The 21,485-nt window shown below is 45.8% G+C and overlaps 1 protein-coding gene across 7 annotated transcripts in view; it reads right to left on the reverse strand.

Moving 5' to 3' along the window:
• HHAT (hedgehog acyltransferase) overlaps window positions 1-21,485 on the reverse strand; it is a 354,446-nt gene that overhangs the window by 271,787 nt on the left and 61,174 nt on the right. For 5 of the 7 annotated variants that reach the window (XM_027565683.1, XM_027565682.1, XM_027565680.1 and 2 more), the window contains 3 exons: window positions 21,065-21,178; window positions 7,302-7,496; window positions 4,198-4,413 (listed from right to left, as the gene is read on the reverse strand). In XM_027565683.1, the coding sequence (XP_027421484.1) occupies window positions 4,198-4,413; window positions 7,302-7,496; window positions 21,065-21,178 (525 nt within the window). The remainder of the gene's footprint in view (window positions 1-4,197; window positions 4,414-7,301; window positions 7,497-21,064; window positions 21,179-21,485) is intronic. The other 2 variants (XM_027565686.1, XM_027565687.1) reach the window with 2 other exon arrangements.

Raw genomic sequence — 21,485 nt, forward strand, 5'->3', positions numbered from 1 at the left:
CAATCCCTGGGTTGGAAAGATCCCCTGGAGAAGGGAAAGGCTACCCACTCCAGTATTCTTGCCTGGAGAATTCCATGGACTGTATAGTCCACGGGCTCGCAAAGAGTCGGACACGACTGAGTGACTTTCACTTTCACTTTCTTCCCCTTGGGGCAGGAGCACAAGTCCCCCCCAGTGCCCCCCAACACACACAGCAGCTCCTCACTGCACGAGTCAGCCTGCTCAGAGTAGGATGGGGTGGCCCCAGGCTCCAAGCTCAGCAAATAAACAGCATTTCCTGCCTTTCCCTAGACCTCCCCCACACTGTCCCCCACCTCACTCCTGGCTCGTTTTCTGAGTTCCACAGACCCCTGGGAGAAACACAAACGAGGCCCATATTTCTTCAATTCCAAACGCCATCAGAGATGACCTTTGAGTTAACACTGGGGCCTGTTGACAGGCCCAGTTTTCCCTGTTGGTGATTGATGTGTACATATATCACATGCCATGTATTACAGAGGCTCCTCTTCTATGCTTGCTTCATCTTGGGTATGTAAATTTACACACTAAAGGAAAAAAAAAAAAAAACTGAGCGAAAGAAGTCTCGGGTGGACCTACTGCTACTGCTGCTAAGTCGCTTCAGTCATGTCCGACTCTGTGCGACCCCATAGATGGCAGCCCACCAAGCTCCCCCGTCTCTGGGATTCTCCAGAACACTGGAGTGGGTTGCCATTTCCTTCTCCAATGCATGAAAGTGAAAAGTGAAAGTGAAGTCGCTCAGTCGTGTCTGACTCTTAGCGACCCCATGGACTGCAGCCTACCAGGCTCCTCCGTCCATGGGATTTTCCAGGGAAGAGTACTGGAGAGGGGTGTCATCGCCTTCTCCGAAAGAAGTCTCGGGTGGACCTAAGGCTCTCATTTTAACCACTGTGGTTTGCTGGGCTGGGTGGGTTTCCACAGTGAGGCTCTGCTGCCCCCTGGTGGCAAGTCTCCTCCTGTTCTTCAGAGTCTGGGCACGCTGGCCTGAGAGGCTAAGAACCAAAATTTCAACTCTACCGTCTCCTGTGACGTTCTCTCATTCGCGCGAGCACTTGTTCAGAGCATACCTTGATTACAAGCTCTGCCGGCCAGCTTTTCTCCATCCCCTCCCAGTCTTTCCCCTCCCGGCGTCTCTGATGGAATCCCTTCACTCTATGAGGTCAGCTCCTTAGTAGTTTAACTGCTCTCCTTTTAGACCCGTTTTTCTCATAGGAGTTGAGTGCCCATAAACACCCCCAGCAACCACAGAAATCGCTTGTCTTTTTATTGCCCTGTACCTTATTAAACATCTTGCCATTTCTAAGCTGACTTTTCCAGGAATCCTCCCAGATTACAAAGAAAGGCTTCAATTTGCCTCTTTGCGTTTCTGCTTTCTGCAACTGCTACCATTTAGAAAGGGGTAAAAAAAAGAGAAAGAATAGACAGAGGTGCAGCCCAGAGTCTCCATACCTGAGTCCCTATTGGCAGAAACTCGAGAGAATGAGAGCCTGTGGCTAAGGATTCAGGTGAGCGATGCTCTCAGAGCTCGTCTCTATATGACAGATTCAGGACCCTGCAACCCACCTCTCAAATTCCCTCAAGACTCTACAGGGGACAGTCAGAAAGGAGGAGACAAGAACTAAAAAGAATGGTGATCTGCCAAACAGAGAAGTGATCCCACAGGGATAAGCTCCTTAATGGATAAGAGGCGGTTTGGAAAATAATTTGTTTCCTCTTAATGGGTTTAGTCTATGTTTCTCTGAGAAAGATTATCTGTCTTCAAGGAAGGGTGGGGGTGTGCTGTGGGTATTTAGTCCAAAAGCTATTGACTGCAATGTTAAAATTTAAAACTTACAATGGCCGTGCCGTGCATGCACACTCAGTCGCTTCTGACTCTCTGCGACCCCATATACTGCAGCCCCCAGGCTCCTCTGTCCGTGGGATTTCCCAGGCAAGAATCCTGGAGTGAGTTGCCATTTCCTTCTCCAACAACAAGGAGGTTGTTAAAGAGACATAATGTGGATGAACTGAACCCACCCTACACTGGGCCTACCCCACCCCGATCCTCTAAGGAGGGTCTCCACCTCCAGAGAAGAAGTTCCTCTTCTGAAAAAACTTAGGAAAGTGATTCTCCACCTCGCAGCATCAGGACCACACTCTGGAGCCCCGCTCCCAGGGTTCTGATTCAGTAGGTCTGGGGCAGGGCCTGAGAATCTGCACGTCTGATGAGTTCCCACGTGAGGCTGCAGCCACGGGTCCAGGGACCCCACTTTAAGAGTCACTGAGTCGGTAGCCATTGAAAAGAGTGAAATAGACCACGTGCAGCGACACGGATGGGCCTAGAGACGGTCACACGGAGTGAAGTAAGTCAGACAGAGAAGGAAAATTATCATATGACATCCCTTCCATGTGGAATCTAAAAAGATATGATACAAATGAACTTACAAAACAGAAAGAGACTCACAGACTTAGAAAACAAACTTACGGTTGCTGGGGGAAAAGGAATAGTTGGGAACTTTGGGAAGGTCATGTACACACTGCTGTATTCAAAATGGATAACCAGCCAGGGCCTGTTGCATAGCACATGAAATGCTGCTCAGTGTTGCACGGCAGCCTGGATGGGAGACGGATGTGGGGAGAATAGCATGTGTGTGCATGGCTGAGTCTCTTCACTGTCTACCTAAAACTACCAGAGCATTGTTAATCAGCTATACCCCAAAACAAAATAAAAAGTTTAAAGTTTGAAAAAAAAAGAATCACTGAGTTGGAAGATCAGCTGCCATCACTAAACCACCTCTGGCTTTTACACAACAACTTTAACCGTGATTTTCAAACATGGATTTTAAATTCCTCCATGGCAAAAGAATGCTCCCAGGTAACCCAAATTGAAGTATGAGAAACCATATGCTAAACATATCAATACATCCACCTAGAATATCAATTTCCCTTAAACATTTGCGGAGAGGGAAAAAGTTTAATGATTTAACTGGCAATTTTTAAGCATTAAGTTATTGTTTAATGCAGAAATGTAATGTTTTGAATACAATGTGAAATTTTTAAGGCAAAATAAGGGATTTCTAAGCACCCTCCTATTTGTGCAGGGGGCACCTTGTGGGGTGTCCCCTCCAGAAGTGTGAAACAGTGCTGCTGGCCCTGCTCTTCAACGTGTCCAGGCCCCCCGTGTGTGCATGTGTACACATGTGTGTGCCTACACACACACGTGCAAGCACTTACTATTCTCACCTCCATGAGGATTCTTTCGTTGGGGGGTGGGGGCAGGAATATTCTTGGAGAAACCCTGTTTTTAGGCATCACTGATTACTCATACTTTGGGTGCATTAACCTAGTACACAGCTTCCACGAGGCTGGCTGCGGAACGAGGGAAGGAATCCAAAGCAGGAGGGGAAATGAGGTGGGAATGATGAAGGCAGCTTGCTGTGAGCCTCGGACAAGACTGCTGTCCAGGAGGCAGGCGCGGTCCTGGGCAGAAAGAGACACCCAGACCTGAAGACACACCACTGCACGGCCTTCAAACCCCCTTCAACCCCACTCTGTCATCCCACCCAGGTTCCCCTGAACAATCCCTCAGCCACGGAAGAGCTACTTCATAAGGAGTCTGTGAAAATAAAAGGGCACCAACTATTTGCCAACCAACCGCTTAGTCAGTGTCTCCTTCCATTTTCCCAGTAAGTCCATGAAAACCCGGTTTTCTTTCTCTGGGGCTGGCCTGCCTGGGATGCCCACCCCAGGTTCCTGGCGGTGCCCAGTAATTACTTCTGGCTGCCACAGTCCACTGGGAATCTGGGTGGGGGGCCCTACAGCCCACATACACAAGAGACACGGTGACCTTCATTCGAAGGCTTATTTCCGCACAGTATTTCACTTCTTATCAGAATACCAAGTATGGGCTTCCTGGTGGCTCCACGGTAAAGAATCCACCTGCCAATGCAGAAGACATGGGTTCAATCCCTGGGTCAGAAGATCCTCTGGAGAAGGAAATGGCAACCCACTCCAGGATTCTTGCCCGGAGAATCCCACGGACAGAGGAGCCTGGTGGGCTACCGTCCATGGGGTTGCAAAGAGTCAGACACGACTGAGCGACTCAACAAAAACAGTATGAAAAGACTCACGAGTGATCACATAAACAAGGACAGAAGCATCACGGGCAGGAACGCCCGTGCAATCCTGGAAAGGCTCTACCTGCGCGATGAACTCCGGGAAGCTGAGGACGGGCCCGTTGTGGAAGACTGGGTAGTAGAAGACGTAGGCGAGCATCCAGGGGAGGGAGTAGAAGGGCCGCTCGGCCGGCGGGGGCTGCCAGCACAGCTCCAGGCTGAAGCTGGTGTAGTACAGACAGCGCACGGTCAGCGTGAACTGCAGCAAGTAGTACTCGTTCTCGGTCTTGTACCACCCTCTCTGCGAAGTCACAAGGAGAGAACAACCCTTGAGTGTCAAGCACAGACACCATTCAATCTCCGGGGGAGGAGATCTCTTCCACAGGCAGAGCGGCTGTCCCACCCCGGGAGCCGAGAACCACCGAGCAGCTGGTTAACGTCATGCATCATCAGAGAAAGCAGTTAACGAGCAACGAGCAGAAGAGTGTCCCTAACATCGGCCATCGGCTTCGCGTTAAGCCTGATGCAACAGAGGACGAGGGTTTTCCCAGATACGCATCCGTGGGACACACCAGTGCATAGCACGGAGATTAGCTACATCCAAGGGGTACTCTGACCCCCTCCACAACTCTGAAGACACGGAGAGACCTATCCAGACAGATCTTGGGACTCTGGGGGCTCAGCTCCAGATCCCCGCAATAAAGGGAACCTTGCTATAAAATGAGTCGCACAGTTTGCTTGGTTTCCCATTTGTACATAAAAGCTAGGTTTACGCTATATTACAGCTTACTACAGGGGTCCCCAACCCCTAGGCCACAGCCCACTGTTGGTCCGTGGGCAGGAACCGGGCCCACAGCAGGAGGGGAAGGGCAGGTGAGTTAGCGAAGCTTCACGTGTATTTAAAGCCACTTCCCACGGCTCCTGTTACCACCTGAGCCCCGCCTGCTGTCAGACCAGCGGCATTAGGTAATCACAGGAGCGCGAGCCCTACTGCGAAGTGTGCGTGCCAGGGTCCGAGGCTGCACACTCCTCGTGAGAATCTGACGCCCGATGATCTGAGGTGGAGCTGAGCTGGTGACGCCAGTGCTGGGGAGTGCGGAGGAATAAAGTACACAAGAATGGTGTGCCGGGAAATCAATTTGTTAGAAGAGTAATCCCCACGAAGCACAATAAAATGATGTGTGTCTGTAAATGTCACGTGGGATTTATGTCTTCAACAGATTTTTCCTCTGGCTCTCTGTCATTAATTTGGCTTCACATGTAGCGGAGGACTATTTTCCAAACAAGCTTTAGAGACACATCATCAAAAGAAATAGTCCCTGCCCTCAATGAACCTGAATTCTCACACAGGAAACAGGTATACAAGACAGCATGAAATAACAAGTATGTACAAAACTAGGTGAAGAACGAAAGACTAAAAGCAACTGTGATGAAATCTTGATACTACTAAGGGAGTAAAATTATGGATCATTTTATAATCTACTTTTCTACATTTTCCATATTTTCTAAAATATATACGTATTGTTTTTTAATGAGAAAACCAGGTGATGAAAATAGATACAAAAAATAGAATTGGGACAAAGGACAGAGTAGTTCATTTGACCCATGAGAGCCTTTCAAGGCTTTACACAGAAAAATTAAGCACTGAACAGAGTTTCTACTCCATGTCCAGGACTTCAGCAGACACCAAGAAAAATCAAGAAAACTGCACGTGTGAAAGTATGGAAACCCAGCGCAACTAGTTGCTGGTCATTCGCTCCCTCCTCTTTGGCAACAGTTTTCACATCACCAACATACATAATTTATTCACCACCGACGCCCATAACTGATGCTAGTGGCCCCAAATAAATGATCACTACAATCGGAGACTGTTTTGAATTCTTGCCAGATCCCCCAAAAGTTAGATGTGGATTTGTTTTTATTTTTATCGCAAATCTAATTTTAAGCACACTTATTTAAATAATCAGGTAGCTTAATCATTCTGGGAAGTTAAGTATCTTTTGTTAGGAGAGAGCTGCCACCTGACCTACTCACGCCAGTCCACTGGTGAGAGTGAAAAAAAATTAAGAGAGCCTAACAACAGCAAATGCCAACCCACTCCAGTATTCTTGCCTGGAGAATCCCAGGGACGGGGGAGCCTGGTGGGCTGTCGTCTGTGGGGTCGCACAGAGTCGGACACGACTGAAGCGACTTAGCAGCAGTAGCAGCAACAGCAGCAAAAAAAAAAAAAACATCTTGAATTTTCAAAATGCTACCATTTTTACAAAATTGCTTAACACATTATCTTGTTAGGTCCTCAGAACAACTCCATGAGGAAGGCAGAGCAGCTCGTACCTTCATTTTCCAAACGATGAAATTGAGACTCAGGTTAAATACTGCCTCCGGTTTCAAGAGGACACACAGTGAATAGAAGAGATTAGAAAACCACCCGCTCATTCTTCCTGGTGTGTCCTTCCCCATGTCTGTGCCAGTGCAGGGCTCACCAGTTCTAACTGCCATCATATGAATCAATAAATGAGTGAATGAGTAAACAAATGGACAGAAGTTAAAATGCCACAGGAACACATGGTTAAAGGAAGAATATCAGAAGCTCCCCAAGATTTTCTGTGCAAGGAAAATACTTAAACCTTATCTGTTTCAGGGACCACCGTGGGCTTCTGATGAAGTAAAGATGTGAGAATTCCCTATAAACTGTGCAGCAGTTTACAGATGATTTTTTATTAAAAGCATAGGGGATTATTCCTGGAGGAGAAAATGGCAACCCACTCCAGTATTCTTGCCTGGGAAATCCCACGGACAGAGGAGCCTGATGGGCTACAGTCCATGGGGTCAAGAAACAGTCGGTCGTGACTTAGCAACTAAACAACATGGGGATTATTGCTTTCTTTTGCTTTTGTTCCTGTGATGTCTGGCACCATCCATGCTGACCCAAACTGGGAGAAAAGGTACAGGGTGGGCCTGGACAGCCTCCCAGGGCTGAAGTGTGTTAGTCCCTCAGTCTGGAGGGCTAAGACAAAGTCAGATACAAAGGATCGCAGGATGCAACACCCTCTGCTGCCACGAGGGGGAGACCCATCCCAGTTCTTGGATCGACTCTTATCTGAAAACAAAGGCATCTACCTGGATATTGGCATTGCAAAACAGGTTTTCTCCTTCCCATTGGTATTAAAAAAAAACAGAGACTCTTACCTTAACTTCCTCCACATCTTGCAGTCTCAGTGTAGAGAGCAGAGAGAGAGAACACAGCCATGATAGGAACTGAGACCGGAACTGAGCAACACAGAAGGAGATAGTGGCGTGAATAAGAACCATGGCGGTGCCCTGGGTCCCCAGCACACAGCGGCAGGCCCACATCCCGTAGACTGCGAGGATCCAGGGTTTGTGCTGCAGACAGAGAAGGACCCAGAGAGAGAGAGAGAGAGAAAAGAGAAAGTAAGCTAACAGCCTTTGCCATTGAAGGTTCTGTTTTGTGACCCTTTAACCAAACTCATTGTCCTGGGGATTTAGTGTTAACACGGATGAAGAGGATTCAGAAGGACCTTCCACATTAACCCCAGATAGCAGTCCCCAACCTTTTGGCCACCAGTGGAGACAATTTTTCCATGGACCAGAGTTGGGGTGTGTGGGTGGTTTCAGGATGATTCATGCACGTTACATGTATTGTACACTTTATTTCCGTCAATCACATCAGCTCTACCACAGACCATCAGGCATTAGATCCTGGAGGCTGGGGACCCCTGCCCCAAAGTGATGGCTGCCCACCCCCAGGTCCTCAGAACTTCACCAGATTCACCCAGAAGCAAGGAGCTGCTTTCCTGCCTTCAGCCACAGCCGCAGGCCAGTGGATCCCACAACAATAAGACACATAGCTGACAGTCCAACAGATATTATGGAAGCCAGAAGACAGCCGGAAAAGCTGCCAGCCTGGCACACCAGCCACTACCCACACTATTCTGCGAAAGTGAAGGTGAGAGGAAGCACTGGTGTGCATTTCTTCGGAGTCTTATTTAGAAACTGGGCCATCCAAACCACAAAAGGTTTCCTAAAGTCTAAACCACAGACTTAAAAGTAAATATCTAATTACATTTTTTTCATTAGCATATTATTCAGTCAAATTTAGGTCACAGAAAAAGTACCTGCTTTCAGTGGGTGAGATTGAGGCCTTTGTCTAGTAAATCTGATTGATACATCTATTACTACCTTAGGAGAGAATTTTTCTATTTCAAGTTTTATAGTTATTGACATTGAATAACTAGATAAATTAACATGGTTTTTTTTTTTTTTTTTTCCCTCAGAGATTGAACTTATGGTGAGGGGGAGGATGGGGAAAGGGATAGATGGGGAGTTTGGGATGGACACACTGCTGTATTTTAAACAGATAACCAACAAGGACCTACTGTATAGCAAATGGTACTGTGTTCGGTGTTATGAGGCAGGCTGGATGGGAGGGGAGTTTGGAGGAGAATGGATACATGTACATGTACGGCTGACTCCCTTCACTGTTCACCTGACACTATCGTTAACACTTAACTGGCTACGAAAGTGAAAGTCACTCAGTCGTGTCCGACTCTTGGCGACCCCATGGACTGTATAGTTCTCCAGGCCAGAATACTGGAGGGGGTAGCCTATCCCTTCTTCAGTGGATCTTCCCAACCCAGGAATCAAACCAGGGTCTCCTTTATTGCAGGTGGGTAATTGGCTATATCCCAATACAAAATAAAAAGTTTTAAAAAATTAACATGTCTTTGCTTTTACACTATACTCTTGGTCATATCTGGCTGGTAAATCCTTACTTTAAAAAAACCACAATAATGTTTTAACATTGTTTGAGAGGCAATATATCTTAGTAGTAGAATTATCAAGTTTTGCTGTCTAATTGCCTAAATAAATTCTGATGTCCCCATTAACTAGCTGTTTGACCCTAGATACGTTACTAAATCTCTCTCTTTTAAATCACATATAAAATTTGAATAATGGCATCCACTTCATGAGGCTGTCGTGAGAATTAAGTTAACAGTGTAAAATGCTCACAGCAATGTCTGCGTACACTGCAAATGCTAGCAGCTAGTCCTATAGGAAACATGATGTGTCTGTTTGATGGGCATTCGAAAACAGGATTTCCAGAGACTTCCCTGGTAGTCCAGTGGTTAAGACTTCGACTTCCAATGCAGAGGCTGTGGGTTCGATCCCAGGTCGGGGAGCTAAAATCTCACATGCCTCGTAGCCGAAAAAGCAAAACATCAAACATAAGCAATATTGTAACAAATTCAATAAACACTTTAAAAATTATATATATATATATACATATATATACACACACACACACACACACACAAACACACACATACACAGATAGATAGGATTTCCATGAATGCATAAGTGAGGACTACTTAAAATTGGGTCTTCTTATGGAAAAAATGATTTATTTAAGGGAAAGACAGATGTGGACTGCAAATTATAAATTCCATCTTTCAATGGTAATGCTTCCAAAATATTGCCGAAGTAGAATTATCTCCCAAATCTATACTCCAGCCCAAGAGAGAACATTTTAAATGAACAACTGGGTCAGCCACTTTGAAGTTCCAAGAAAATCAGAGAAATCTACAGTTCATTTTTACTATTTTTCCATCCTACTACCCACATTAAATAGCACATAAGTTTGCTTCCAACTTTCCCCTAAAAACTCAGCTCTGGACAGAGTTCAATTATAAGGAATAAGGTTGCCAACTGTATTTTAAGTAGCTTTAACAAATTAAGAAAAAGCGGGGGTGTCTTTTTAATCAGGATCTACAACATTCACCGCTTGGAATCCATTCCCATGAGTGCGTGGCTTCGCACACACCTGTAACACAGCTACGTTTTATTAAGTGCTATTTGATCCATTTGGAAAAAGCCTGTTTGTTGGGATTCATTTGGGAACTTAACCACAGACTTAAGCTGTTTCAACTTGGAAAAGCTGCAGGAACCTTCAGGAACTACTAGCAGGGCTGTGCAAACTCCATCTGCTCCAAAGAGTCTGATGAATTCACCTGAGCTCACAAACGCTACTTTGAGGGCTCACAAGGTCATCCTATATTCCCATCTTCTTCCTGTCAGAGTACAGGCAGGCAACATTCAGCACCATTCTCTCTAAGACATCACAGCAAATGCGCTCATGTGAACTTTACCTTCTCTGATACCCCTATTACCCACTCATTGACCCCAATGGGCAAAGGCAACTCCACTATATACATTCACAGTGGTCAGGTGATGAAACAGAACAATGTGAAAAATCTAAAAAGAATTCAGTTCAGCCGCTCAGTCGTGTCTGACTCTTTGCGACCCCATGAATCGCAGCACACCAGGCCTCCCTGTCCATCACCAACTCCCAGAGTTCGCTCAGACTCACGTCCATCGAGTCAGTGATGCCATCCAGCCAAAACCTATATAGGGCTTCCCTGGTGGCTCAGTGGTAAAGAATCTGTCTGCCACTGCAGGGGACACAGGTTCGATCCCTGGTCCGGGAAGCCCGCCTGCCTAGAGTCTGTGTTCTAGGCAGATGCCACTGTAATGAGAAGCCCACGCACTGCAAGTGCAAAGTAGCCCCGCCCTCTGCAACTAGAGAAAGCCCACACACAGCAACAGCCATAAGTAATAAATAAAAAAATAAAATATTTTTTTACAAATGTATATAAATTGTGTGTGCTCACTCAGATAGGTCCAACTCTTTGCAACCCCATGTACTGTGGCCCGCCAGTCTCTTTTGTCCATGGGATTCTCTAGGCAAGAATTCTGGAGATACTGGGTTGCCATTCCCTTCTCCAGGGGATCTTCCAAACCCAGGAACTGAACCCACACGTCCTGTGCCTCCCACATTAGCAGGCAGATTCTTTATCACTGTGCCACTTGAGAAGCCCTTACATAAATTAGAACTTCATGGAAATATTGATTTTTCACGCTGTAAAGTGAATGCAACTGGAATCTACACAACTGCAATGAGAATTCCAAACCACCACTAAAATGCTGATACAGCATGACTAGACTTTCATGCCTTGCTCTCTGTCACCAGTGCAGGACAGTCCCCACCATCAATGCAGTCTCAAAGTGGGGGTCCCCAACCGGCCAGTACCGGTCCGTGACCTGATAGAAACTGGGCCACAGATAGATAGGATTTCCATGAATGCACTGATATCTGGGCCACAGATAGATAGGAATTCCATGAATGCACTGACTTGAAAAGCTCACCTCACACAGCAGGAGGTGAGCGGCAGGCGATCCTACCGTCACCCCCAGATGGGACCATCGAGCTGCAGGAAAACAAGTTCAGGGCTCCCACTGACTCTGTGTTAACGGCCAGTAGCATAATTATTGCATTATATATCACAATGCAATAATAACAGTAGAAGTAAAGTACACAGTAAAGTAATAATGCACTTGAATCATCCCAAAACCATCCCCCCTCCTCCCACTCCCATCTGTGGAAAAACTGTCTTCCATGAATCCGGTCCCTGGTGCCGAAAAGGTTGGGGACTGCTGCCTTAAGGCACACTTCCTGCAGCCCTATCCCCCACCCCCAGCAACACACACACACACGTGCAAGAAGCAGGGCAGAGAGGGCAAGAAATGGACACAAACCCTTGCCCAGCAGTGAGGCAGCAGCATGGTGGGTCTGCTGCTCTGAGGAGGAGGAGGGCTTCTTCCAAGGGTTTCGAAGACCCTGTACATACTCAAAGGCCTAAAGACAGCCCTGCCCTACCTATTTCTACTCCAAAAGTTCTTACGTATTTATCAAACCTGTGTCCACCTCATAAGTGAAAATGCTTAAATATTAGATTTTGAGCCTCTGACATCAAATATACTAGGAAACTTCTAACTCTTTAAAACTAAAGAAGAAAGTCTGCTATGTTTTATTCCAAAACAATACTTCTGATTCATCTCCTTCTAGAAGGACTTTAAAGACATTTTTCCCAGGTTCCCAGGGCAATCTGGGCAGGTACACACAGGTTTGGTCACACATGTACTTTATGTCAAGCTCAAGGTTTTAAAGTCTGCCTAGAGAATTCCCTGGCAATCCAGAGGTTAGGAACCCACACTTTCCCTGACAAGAGCCCTGGTTCAATCCCTGGTCAGGAAACTAAGATCCCATGAGTCGTGCAGTGCAGCCAAAACAATTAACTAATTAATTAAAAATCTGCCTAAAAGTCAAAACAAACCAATCCATTTAAGAGGTTCAAATGACAATTATGATTGAGAACTTAAAATGAGGCACAAAGAATCATGCTGATCAAGTAACATGTACAAATAAAACACAATCTTAATTTAATGCCAATAAAGGTCCATCTAATCAAAGCTATGGTTTTTCCAGTAGTCATATATGGATGTGAGAGTTGGACAATAAAGAAAGCTGTTGCTGCTGCTGCTGCTAAGTCGCTTCAGTCGCATCCGACTCTGTGCAACCGCATAGACGGCAGCCCATCAGGCTTCCCTGTCCCTGGGATTCTCCAGGCAAGAACACTGGTATGGGTTGCCATTTCCTTCTCCAATGCATGAAAGTGAAAAGTGAAAGTGAAGTCACTCAGTCGTGTCCGACTCTTAGCGACCCCATGGACTGCAGCCTACCAGGCTCCTCCATCCATGGGATTTTCCAGGCAAGAGTACTGGAGTGGGGTGCCACTGCCTTCTCCAAAAGAAAGCTGAGTGCCCAAGAATTGATGCTTTTGAACTGTGGTATTAAGACTCTTGAGAGTCCCTTGGACTCCAAGGAGATCAAACTAGTCAATCCTAAAGGAAATCAACCTTGAATATTCATTGGGAGGATAGATGCTGAAGCTGAAACTCCAATACTTTGGCCACCCCATGCGAAGAACTGACTCACTGGAAAAGACCCCGATGCTGGGAAAGATTGAAGGCAGGAGGAGAAGTGGACAACAGAGGATGAGATGGTTGGATGGCACCACTGACTCAATGGACATGAGTTTGAGTAAGCTCCAGGAGTTGGTGATGGACAGGGAGGCCTGGCGTGCTGCAGTCCATGGGGTTGCAAAAGGTCGACTGAGCGACTGAATTGCATTGAACTGAAATGTGACGTTCCTAACTAAGAGATTAAATTCTAATCAAATATTACTTATACACGATGCTTTTCTTTAACTGAGATTTTTACTGAGATAGGTGCAGATTCACCTGCAGTTAAAAGAAATAATACAGAGAGATCCCATGGATACTTTACCCAATCTCCCCCTATGGTAACACTTTGCAAAACCAAAGTATATCACAACCAGGACGTTGACATTGCTATAACCCACAAGCATTCTGGTTTTCCCAGTTTCACTTTCATTCGAGTGTGTATGTTTAATTCCATACAGTTTCATCACAAATAGATTCACCATCCACCATAGGAAAGACACCAAACCATGCCATCCCCTCAAGCATCTCTTGCACTGCCCCCTTATAACCACACCCACATTGTTCCTGCTCCCTTTCCCCGACATCCCCAACCCTTGGAAGCCACTAATATCGTCTCCATTTCTAAAATATTGTCATTTCAAGTCACAGTATGTAACCTTTGGGACTAGCTTTTTCCATTCAGCATAATTCCCTGAAATCCACCCAAGTTGCAGTGAGTATCAAAGGCTTGCCCCTTTTATTGCTGTGCAGTTTCCATGGGGTGTATGAACCATAGTTTCTTTAACCATTCACCTGTGGTAGGACATCTGGGCTGTGTTCCCGTTTGGGGCTATTGTGAATAAAACTGAAATGAACATACATGTGCAGGGTTTGGTGTAAAACCAAGTGTTCATGCCTCCAGGATAAATGCCCAAGAGTGAGCTTGCTGGGCTGCATGGTTGTTACAAGTTTAGTCCTGTAAGAAACTGTCCAACAATTTCCAAGAGTGGCCATCTTACAGTCCTACCAGCAACATAGAGCTGAAATAGCTCAGTTGGGAGAACATTAGACTGAAAATCTAAAGGTCCCTGGTTCAATCCTGGGTTTCCCTTGGACTGCAAGGAGATCAAACCAGTCAGTCCTAAGGAAAATCAATCCTGAATATTCATTGGAAGGACTGATGCTGAAGCCGAACCTCCAATACTTTGGCCACTTGATGAGAAGAGCCGACTCACTGGAAAAGACCCTGATGCTGGGAAAGATGGAAAGCCAGAGGAGAAGGGGATGACAGAGGACAAGATGGTTGGATGGCATCACTGACTCAATTGATATGAATTTGAGCAAGCTCAGGGAGTTGGTGATGAACAGGGGAGTCTGGCGTGCTGTAGTCCACGGGGTTGCAAAGAGTCGGACACACGAATGACCAACTGAACAAAAACCAGCAACATGCTTGCGATCCAGTTTATGCCATTTCCTCACCAGCATTTGGTGGTGTTACTGTTTTATGTCTGAATCATTCTGGTAGTGGCTTTAACTTGCATTTACCATGCTCTTTTAAAGGGGATCAAAGTGTGAGTGACCTGAAACTTGCATCAATAAGATGGGTTGAGTGAACTTTGCTGGAGCATAGAATGCCAGCCCACCAGAACTATCCTGACCCCTCTAACACTCTTTATTCCAGGTTCTTCAGTTCCTGGTAAAAGACAAAAGGAAGGCAGAAAGAGAAGAAACTTTTTTGAAGTCTAACAAACGATAAGAAGGAAACTGCACTCTATTTTTGTGGCAGTTTGGATAAAGCAAGACTAACCACTATGGCACATTCTGATGGAACTGGGCCAGACTGAAATCGGGGAGCAAACCCGCCCTCTGCTCCTACCGCTCCTTGTGTTAACACCGAACCACTTCTTAAAATGGGGCACAAGTGATTCTCTCTGCATAGGTTCCCTTAACAAAGTAATTTCCTGTCTTGTTCATCATACTATAGTATTAGCCTAGAATCTAACAGGGTACCTAGTTGACAGCAAGTGTTTCAGAAATGCTAGACAAATGAATGGTTAGAATAGCTGGATAGGTGGGTAGATGGATGGATGGGTAGATGGAAAGATGGACATGCTTCTGCAAGTACTGGGAATTAACCTGGCAGTTATGACTGAGAACAAGAAATAAGCACCAAACTGCGGGGCTTTTTAGTCACTAATGTGAAAACTGGCTGAGGGCTTTTTAGTCACTAATGTGAAAACTGGCTGATTGCCAAAGTGTCTGCTTGTATCACTTAACCCCTTATGAACCAAGACCACTTTGCTGTTGCAAATAAGGTACAAAGGGGTTGTTCCACATCTCGCTGCCTACTTCCAGTTTTCACTTACCAAGGTCTCTTACAAATCATGTGTTGGGGGAAGCCTCAAATAGCGCTCAGCTGAGAGAGCACAGGCACCCACCTATGAATGCAGACTCGTTGATAGAACCTGAGTCCTCGCACGCCAGGGAAGGCTTCAGAGAGACAGACAAATTCAACTGGCACATTTCAAAGGCCGAAATCAGCACCTGAGAAAAGACCACGGGCTTGTGGCCTTTGCTTTGCAAATCTAGTCTCCAAATCTTCCTCGTGGGGAGCCAGGACTCAGCCACAGAAAGAGCTGGGCTGGCCGTGCCCCCCTCATGCCATCTCTCCTTCCTGCCTGCTTTAGCTTGCTCTCAGCTGGGGGCACTCAGGCAGGGTGTGCCTGAGTGGTTTCCCTCATTAGCTCACCTCCACGGGGAGGAACGAAATAGGAAAGCCGTGGTGAAGACTCCTGTTGGCAACTGGACCAGACTTTGCTGTGCACTAATTCTCTTTGTACATCTGCCCAGAAACCACTCAGTGGGCATTGTTTGAGAAATAAATAACAGAAGTCACTCAACATTGCTTATGCACAGCATAATTTATTACACACTACATAATCAACTGCAGATGCTACCAATATATATATGTCAATATATGAGATATATCCTCATATGAATATGTGTGTGTGTGTGTGTGTGTACACCCACACAAACAGGAAAAAAACCCAAAGCCATCCCAGAGTCCAGATAACTGCATTCTAGCCTGCTTTTCCTGAGGGCAAAGGCCAGTGGGCCCAAACCAAGTCAATCTCACCCCTCCTAAGAGAGGCCCTGATGGAGGAGGAGCAGTCTGGCTCCAAGAAACCCATTAGTGTGTGAGATTCCTATTAGGTGTGTGGTTTTGACAATATGCTGGAAAGGAGCACCACAGCTTTCCAGAGGTGAGCTTCCTCATCTAGGCCAACGGCACAGGACCACGCTCTTCAGGCCTGAAGCTGATGAGCTCAGCTGGTCGGGGCCCAGCACTAACGACGTGGGTTCTGCAGGTCAGAGGTCGAGTGAGAAGGCACCCTGTGGTCAGCCAGGGCACCCAGCCTTCTCCAAAAGCTCATGCAGGGGTATTTTTGGCTCTGAGAGCAGAGAACACTATGCCTCAGGTGGTGAGGGTGTTCAAGAAAGGAGGCCACTGTCTGGCCCACCCTACACACGCTCCAAGCATAACAAACCCACGGCCAAAGCTCAGAGCCGTTTCTCAGCCTCCCCTCCCAGCGCGCTGTCCCTGAGCCAGTCTTGCCAAAACCCAACGAGAGAGCCCGACCCAGAGAAAAGGCGTTTAACCTTGGCCGGGGAGCTCAGTGGAAAGTTTTTATTACTTGTCATGGCAAAAAAAAAAAGAAGAAGAAGAAAAAGAAAATCATGCTTTTGAAAATAATCTCTTCTTTGAGGCCAGCAAAAAGAGAGATGGGACAAGACAGCAGACGGAGCCCAGAAGCATCCTTTAGGGTCGGAACCACGAGTAGTGGTAATGCCTGTCTCTATAGCATCATCCACAGTTCATGATGCCCCTGAGAAGAGGAGACAAAAGATAAGTGCAGCCCAAATCTTCCACCCTGGATAAGTACCAAAAACAGCCACGCAAATTAAGGCCATCTGGGACGCTCAGTCCAGGTGGTGGGGCCAGAGCTGAGGTTCATATTACATAAGGACCAAGCGGACACGGACAAAGAGAGCAGTGTCCTCCAGCCTCACAGAACCCTGCCCACCAGCTGTCACACAAATCAAACCTGTGGTCACAGAGGGATGGGACAGACACATACACACACACAGATGACTCAGTGCGAACTCTGCCTCATTCCAAGAAAACTGCAAACAAAACCGCCTACTGAGTTTGCCTAAGATGTGCGCTGCAGATAAAAGGACAAGCCCACCTGTCCTCCCAGGCCTGTAAGGAGATGCAGGAGGCTGAACTAAGCAGATGGCTCCACCCTCTTCAAGCCACCACCTGACATCCCCAGGTAGATGTGGCCCACTCCTCCCAGGAGGCATCTCCGGTGTCACTTCTCAGCTCCTGGTCTGTGTCCCCCTGTCCTTTTTCCCACAAGCCAGCACAAGCCTGAAACAGGGTCAGAGAAAGCCACGCGGGAGAGGAACACAGGTACGGCTGAAGAGACAGCCTCTGCCCTCTGGGGTTTCAGAATCTCAGACAGATGCCTCCTTTCTAAACACCGCAGAGGGAACTGCTCCCAGGAGCCCACGCAGACCGCAGTCACGGCACACAGCGAACGCCAGCAGGCCCCCGCGGCAGCCACCTCTTCACTGCCTGTCGTCATATGCTAGCACAACCTTGAGACCTATTAGACCCTCACCACTACCCCAGGAAGCAAGCGGTACCATCCCAGATGCACAAAATGAGGCGAAAGACTCCGAGATATTAACTAACTGGCTTTTAAGATTGCATTGCTTGAAAGTGACAAAGCTGGGTTTCAGCCAGGAGCTCTGAGCCATCCTGAATAGGGCCTCCTAACAGTAAGAGCCACAAGCAAATTAACCAGAGGAACATCTACATCCTAAACTAGGTAGTTTTCTGATGGTGGTGAGTACAAAACAGGAGCTGAAAATGGAGCGAATTTGGAGAGGAGGAGGCCGATCCGGCCACAAACAGGCGGTTCATCTGCATCTCACGCTGTCTGAACTGAAAAAAAGTCAAAGTATTAATTCTCAGTCGTCTCCAACTCTGCGACCGTCAGGCTCCTCTGTCCATGGAAATTTCCAGGCAAGAATACTGGAGTGGGTAGCCATTCCCTTCTCCAGGGGATCATTTCAACTCAGGGATAGAACCCAGGTCTCCTGCACTGCAGGCAGAGTCTTTACCGTCTGAGCCATGTGAACCAGTCAAATGGCTGTTTACCATTTAAACCATTCACGTCCAGTTGTTCTAACTGTTGCTTCTTGACCCGCACACAGGTTTCTCAAGAGACAGGTAAGGTGGTCTGGTAATCTCATCTCTTGAAGAACTTTCCACAGTTTGCTGTTATCCACACAGTCAAAGGATTAAGCATAGTTAATGAAGCAGAAGTAGATGTTTTCCTGGAATTCCCTTGCTTTCTCTATGATCCTTCAGCTGTTGGCAATTTGATCTCTGATTCCTCTACCTTTTCTACATATAGCTTGTATATCTGGAAATTCTCACTTTATGTACTGTTGAAGCCTAGCTTGAAGGATTTTGGGCATTACCTTGCTAGTGTGTGAAATGACTGCAATTGTTCTATAGTTTAAACATTCTTTGGCATTGTCCTTCTTTCGGATTGGAATGAAAACTGACCTTTTCCAGTCCTGTGGCCACTGCTGAGTTTTCCAAATTTGCTGGCATAATGAATGTAGCACTTCAACAGTATCATCTTTTAGGATTTGAAATAGCTCAGCTGGAATTCCATCACCTCCACTAGTTTTGTTCATAGTGATGCTTCCTAAGGCCCACCTGACCTCACATTCCAGGATGTCTGTCTCTAGGTGAGTGACCACACCACTGTGGTTATCCAGGTTATCAAAACCTTTTTTGCATAGGTCTTCTGTGTATTCCTGCCACTTCTTCTTAATCTCTTCTGCTTGTATTAGGTTTTTACCGTTTCTGTCCTTTATCGTGGCCATTTTTGCATGAAATGTTCCCTTCCTATCTCCAATTTCTTTGAAGAGATCACTAGTCTTTCCCATTCTATTGTTTTCCTCTATTTCTTTGCACTGTTAACTGAAGAAGCCCTTCTTCTCTCTCCTTGCTATTCTCTGAAAATCTGCATTCAGTAGAATGTCTCTCCCTTTCTCCCTTGCCTTTTGCTTTTCTTAGTTCCTCAGCTATTTGTAAAGCCTCCTCAGACAACCATTTAGGCTTCTTGCATTTCTTTTTCTTGGAGATGGTTTTAGTCACCCTCTGTTGTCCAATGTTATGAACCTCAGTCCATAGTTCTTCAGGCACCTGTCTACCACATCTAATCCTTTGAATCTAATCATCACCTCCACTGTACAATCATAAGGGCTTTGATTTAGGTCATACCTGAATGGCCTAGTGGTTTTCCCTAATTTCTTCAATTTAAGCCTGAATTTGGCAATAAGGAGGTCATGATCTAAGCCACAGTCAGCTCCAGGTCTTGTTTTTGCTGACTGTATAGAGCTTTTCCATCTTCAGCTGCAAAGAACATAATCAATCTGATTTCAGTTTTGACCATCTGGTGATGTCCATGTGTAGAGTCATATCTTGGGTTGTTGGAAATGGGTGTTTGCTATGACCAGCCTGTTCTCTTTGACAAAACTCTGTTAACCTTTGCCCTGCTTCATTTTGTACTCCAAGGCTAAACTCCTGGTATCTCTTGAGTTTCCACTTCTGCATTCCAATCCCCTGTGGTAAAAAGAACACCTTTCTTGGTGTTAGTTCTAGGTGTTGTCTTCATAGAACTGGTCAACCTCAGCTTGTTTGGCATCAGTGGTTAGGGCACAGACTTGGATTACTGTGACACTGAATGATTCGTCTTTGTTGCTACAACTAGCATTATTTCATTCTTTTTATGGCTGAGTACTATTCTATTGTTGGAGAAGGAAGTGGCAACCCACTCCAGTATTCTTGCCTGGAGAATTCAATGGACAGAGGAGCCATGGGAGTGCAAAGTGTTGAACACGATTGAGCGACTAACATGATATTCCATTTCCACATCTATATCCATTCATCTGTCAATGGACATTAAGATTTCTCCCATGTCTTGGTTATTGTGAATAGAGAGAAGCCCACCGTTGTTTTAAAAGGAAAAAAAAAATTATTATGTCATTAACCTTACTTTATAGAAAATGATGAATTACGATTCAGTGGTGAAATGCCTCTCCATGGTCAGAAAGCTAACGAGTGAGCAAGTCCAGGAACTAATCCATCATCCAGGACTCTTCCACTCCACAACAGCTGGCCCTTTCCGACAGCAGCCGTAATGATAACAGCTTCATTTCACAGATCCTCCCCAAGATAGTTCATCTTCCCCCAAAAGGGAAAGAAAATACAGATACTGAGCTATTCATTTTACTAATGGGAAAGCTGAGACCTAGGGGTAGTAAGTCACCCATGTATGGGCAGAGAAGCTTTGTGTTAGAAATAAAAATGTTAGATTTCTAGAAAGGTTGTTGTCATAACAAAACACCAAAACAACTTGTGGAAGAAAAGAAACCCATTAATGAAGGTTGAGGTAGGTATATTCATTATTAGTTTAGGAATGCAAAATCATGTATTCTTTATTATTAGGTTTGCTTGGAAGCTTCTTTAAAGTTAGATGAAGGTGGTAAAAAGTTACAAACTTTCAATGATTGGAAAAGTAAGTTCTAGTGTACACCGTGTCAACTGTGGCTACTGCAATAAGGTATACTTGAAAGCCACTGAGCAAGGAGATCCTAAAAGTTCTCATCACAGGAAAAAACACTCTTTCTTCTCTTTTTTTTGTACCTATATGATGGGTGTTAACTAAGCTTATCGTGGTAATCTTTTCACAACATATGTAAGTCATTATGCAGTATCTATCCAACAGTAACAATTTATCACATCTTTATCTTTTATTTTTATGTTTTGATTTTTTTTTTTTATCTGGTAATTCCTCTATTGACCAGTAACAAACCTTTCTCACCTTTTCCAGGCTTCAAAGGCCAATATCCATGCCCCATGACTTCCTAGCTCAGGGTTCCTTCTTGACAAAAAGCAAAGAAGAAAGAAGCTGAAATGGAAATGATGCACATGACCGTACCTTCCTCGAAATCAGGTTGGCGACTTGAGACACGCTCATGTGGCCAAGGAACAACCACACCAGCCGCTCCTTCCCCCACTCCATCCAGAAGCTCCACTCAAAGTCGGTTGGGTCCTAAACAGGCCAAAACAGTAGTTTATCAGAGAGGTCTTAGGACATATTTGAAGCAGAACACAAACTCCAATTAATAAAACAACTGCAAGAAAAGGACAACGTGAGTTCAAACACCATAAAACGGCACTGACACAACATTTCCAGTCTCTACCCCATCACACACACACACACACACACACACACACACACCTACTTGTACGCTTCCCTCCAGCTTGGCTAGTCTCAAAGGCCTTTGTTAAAGCTGATCCCCACCCCTACCCCAGGACCCTCTGCGGGACAGAAACTATTACTAACCCTATGTTATAAA

Source organism: Bos indicus x Bos taurus, chromosome 16, assembly GCF_003369695.1.
Source record: "Bos indicus x Bos taurus breed Angus x Brahman F1 hybrid chromosome 16, Bos_hybrid_MaternalHap_v2.0, whole genome shotgun sequence".
In the NCBI taxonomy this organism is placed as follows: domain Eukaryota; kingdom Metazoa; phylum Chordata; class Mammalia; order Artiodactyla; family Bovidae; genus Bos; species Bos indicus x Bos taurus.